Here is a 2,983-nt window from a genome sequence, read left to right as displayed (position 1 = left end):
ATCCTGGTCGTTGTGGATCAGTTCTCTAAGTCCTGGCGTCTCCTTCCTTTGCCCAGTCTCCCTACGGGGGACTGCGGAGGCTCTGTTTACACACGTCTTCTGGCACTATGGGGTGCCTGAGGATATAGTGTCTGATCGAGGTCCTCAGTTCACGTCAAGGGTCTGGAGGGCGTTCATGGAACGTCTGGGGGTCTCGGTCAACCTTACCTCGGGTTTTCACCCCGAGAGTAACGGGCATGTGGAGAGAGTAAACCAGGATGTGGGTAGGTTTCTGCGGTCTTATTGCCGGGACCGGCCGGGGGAGTGGGCGGTGTTCATCCCCTGGGCAGAGATGGCCCAAAATCCCGCTCCGCCACTCCTCCACTAACCTCTCCCCCTTCCAGTGCGTACTGGGGTATCAGCCGGTTCTGGCACCTTGGCATCAGAGCCAGATCAAGGCTCCTGCGGTGGACGAATGGTGTAAGCGCTCGAAGGAGACCTGGGAAGCCGCTCATGTGCACCTGAGGAGTCAGAAGGTGAGCGGTGTTCGACCCGAAACCTGCCCCTCCGCCTGCCGGAAGCCTGGCCCGCGGTTTGTGGGGCCATTCAAAGTCCTGACTAACAGGTGGAGGCCTGAAGGCAACAGACATCTTTCAGTTGGTGCTGTCTGTGCATAGAAAGTTGATGCAACGCTATGGCACAGAGGAAGCCCTACAGAAGATACTGTGCCACAAGGCACCCAAGCTGCACAAGGACATTGTCTGTCTTGTCACGAACGGAATTATGGATGCACCATCCAAACTTCAAGGCACCAAAAATCTGGAATCTACACTCAACTTGAAAGAATTGACAGCCTTGTTTAATGAAATGACAACCCGTCAATCTTTGAATAAGAAAGCTGAGCAGAGCAGCATCAAGACTGAGATTGAACAGCCGGAGAGGTCCACTGTGGATCAAGTGACATCCGGTTCCAGCAGCTTCATTAGGGAGCTTATATTAGAAGAAGTCCTGATGAAGCTTGTCAAGAAGATATGCCGTTTTCCAAAAAGGACCAACAAACATCAGCGCATCCAGATCAGTGATCTGGTGACTGAGCTGATCCGATTGTTCGATGATGAGGTGGCCAAATATCTGATTGAGGAAATGGGAAGCCAGCAAAAAAGTTTTAATTCTAAGATGACATCGAAGCTGGCAGATGCCATCTACACTGACCTTGGGAAGGTCAAGCGTTTGAAACGCTCCTTGAAAATTGACGATTTATTTGAGGATCAGGAGATGCTTTCCATTGTCTCTGACATTGTTTCCCACAAGCTACTGGCCATCTTGAAACCCTCAGTGCCCAACCCATATGACCGCGAGACCTCAGATCTTGAAGAGTCATGCAGTGATGATGTGGAGGATGCGGAATCTGAGGTGGTGCATTATGCCACCGGCAGAAAGGTAAGACAAGCTCAGATTACTCTTGAATGGTCATTGGTTGTGCTTTTTGATATCGGCACCAGTAATTATAATTATAGGAATATGTAAAGGAAGTGAAATTGATGTTTAATTGTGCATCTTTGAATTCTGATCACAGTCCAAGATGAGGATTGTCCTTACAGACACTACAGACAAGCCAGAGATGTACATTGCTGTGGATTCTCCACCTATGAGTGAGTGTTCCTGGGGGGAAATGTTCTTATGGGACAATTATGTATAAAGAAGTAATAAATTATTGTTTTATCAGACAATTGTCCATCTGAAATTCTTACATATTTTCATCTTCTTGCCAGTTAAATTATCCAAGTTGAGGAAAGGCATCCGGGGCTTCTTCTGGGGAGTCCAGAAGGCCTGGAAACGCTTGGTCACCTGCAAGTCCTCTGGGTCCTCTGATGGATAGCCTGGATGACGTGCAGCCCATGTCAGTTGCTTTTGCCAGGCTACATCTGAGGAGAACACCACAACTGGCCTCAATACAACATTTTTATTTTTGTTGTTCATTTCTGTTTTCATTTTGAGTCCCCTAATGCTGCTCTATTTGAACCAGGCTGTCAGTGGACTAGCTTACCATTAGTTTATACTCCTTAAGGAAGATCCACTATAGGCTACTCAACACCAAAATTCCATCTGGGTCTTTTGATCCCTTATTAGCTCCCACTCCTGTAACTAGGAATGTGAGCTTCTAAATGTCATTCAGACATCTACAGCTTCTCCTGTGATTAGGAAGATAAGCTAAGAAGCCCAACCAATTTAGATGTGCTGTACATCTGATGCCATCTCCCTATTGTAATCATTGATCCACGTCCATTGCAGCCTCTACATTTGATGTAGATATATAGCCTAAATTAAAGAATTACAAGGAGGGTAGGGCGACAGCAGCTTCTACTCTTACGATTAGGAAAGTGGTGCTAAACCTTTTCTGCTTTGAGGAACTATGTATTTTATTTTTCAATCACTTACATACTTTTTAATGGATGTTTTAATAAACCATTTGTATTGCAGATTTTGATTAATATTGTATCTTTCATAATTGTTCATTTTAATTTAGGTATTCATTTGATGACATGGGACTAAAGCGTAGTTTATACCCTACATACGTACACAATAAATAACTACAAGCAGCTACACAAAAAACACTCTACACAAGAACGCAGGATCAGCATTTTGTGAAGCGTTCTTGTGTTGCACACGAAGGGTATGAACTAGGCTTAGTCATTTTATGACTTCTATAAGGGTATATAATGGTATCCATAGTGCAGTATTAAGATATTCATTATGGAGCTTTATATTATAGTATAAATAATGTAAATGAGTAAAAGTGAATTGATGTATGTCAACTTGATGGCGATATTTGCTTGCTCAACAAAAGCTATATTGGTGTTAGAAGGTCTGAAGTTGCATGACATTCACATATTTATTTAATTGGCACGGCCCTGAAAGAGGTAGAAAAGGCCTCAAGATGGCAACAAATATATTCTATCAGAAAATCGAATCAATGTATTTATCCCATGCGCTGAGTAGAACA

The 2,983-nt window shown here is 44.2% G+C and overlaps 1 protein-coding gene across 1 annotated transcript; it reads left to right on the top strand.

Moving 5' to 3' along the window:
* Positions 1–616: 616 nt before the first annotated feature.
* LOC139554721 (uncharacterized) lies at positions 617–2,459 on the top strand. The gene is made up of 3 exons (XM_071367788.1): positions 617–1,419; positions 1,556–1,631; positions 1,752–2,459. The coding sequence occupies exons 1-3, from the start codon at positions 664–666 to the stop codon at positions 1,856–1,858; spliced, it is 939 nt and encodes a 312-aa protein (XP_071223889.1). The 5' UTR covers positions 617–663; the 3' UTR covers positions 1,859–2,459.
* The last annotated feature ends 524 nt before the right edge of the window (positions 2,460–2,983 follow it).

The sequence above is a fragment of the Salvelinus alpinus genome, chromosome 26 (genome assembly GCF_045679555.1).
Source record: "Salvelinus alpinus chromosome 26, SLU_Salpinus.1, whole genome shotgun sequence".
Classification (NCBI taxonomy): Eukaryota; Metazoa; Chordata; class Actinopteri; order Salmoniformes; family Salmonidae; genus Salvelinus; species Salvelinus alpinus.
Note: the sequence above shows the minus strand (reverse complement) of the source record. Positions and strands in the feature narration are given on the sequence as shown.

What these genes read in the sequence shown, in the direction of transcription:
- LOC139554721 (XM_071367788.1), top strand. Translation starts at nt 664, where the DNA reads ATGCAACGCTATGGCACAGAGGAAGCCCTACAGAAGATACTGTGCCAC. An exon ending in ATTATGCCACCGGCAGAAAG is followed by an intron (nt 1,420 to 1,555) that starts GTAAGACAAGCT and finishes TTCTGATCACAG; the next exon opens with TCCAAGATGAGGATTGTCCT. An exon ending in TGTGGATTCTCCACCTATGA is followed by an intron (nt 1,632 to 1,751) that starts GTGAGTGTTCCT and finishes TCTTCTTGCCAG; the next exon opens with TTAAATTATCCAAGTTGAGG.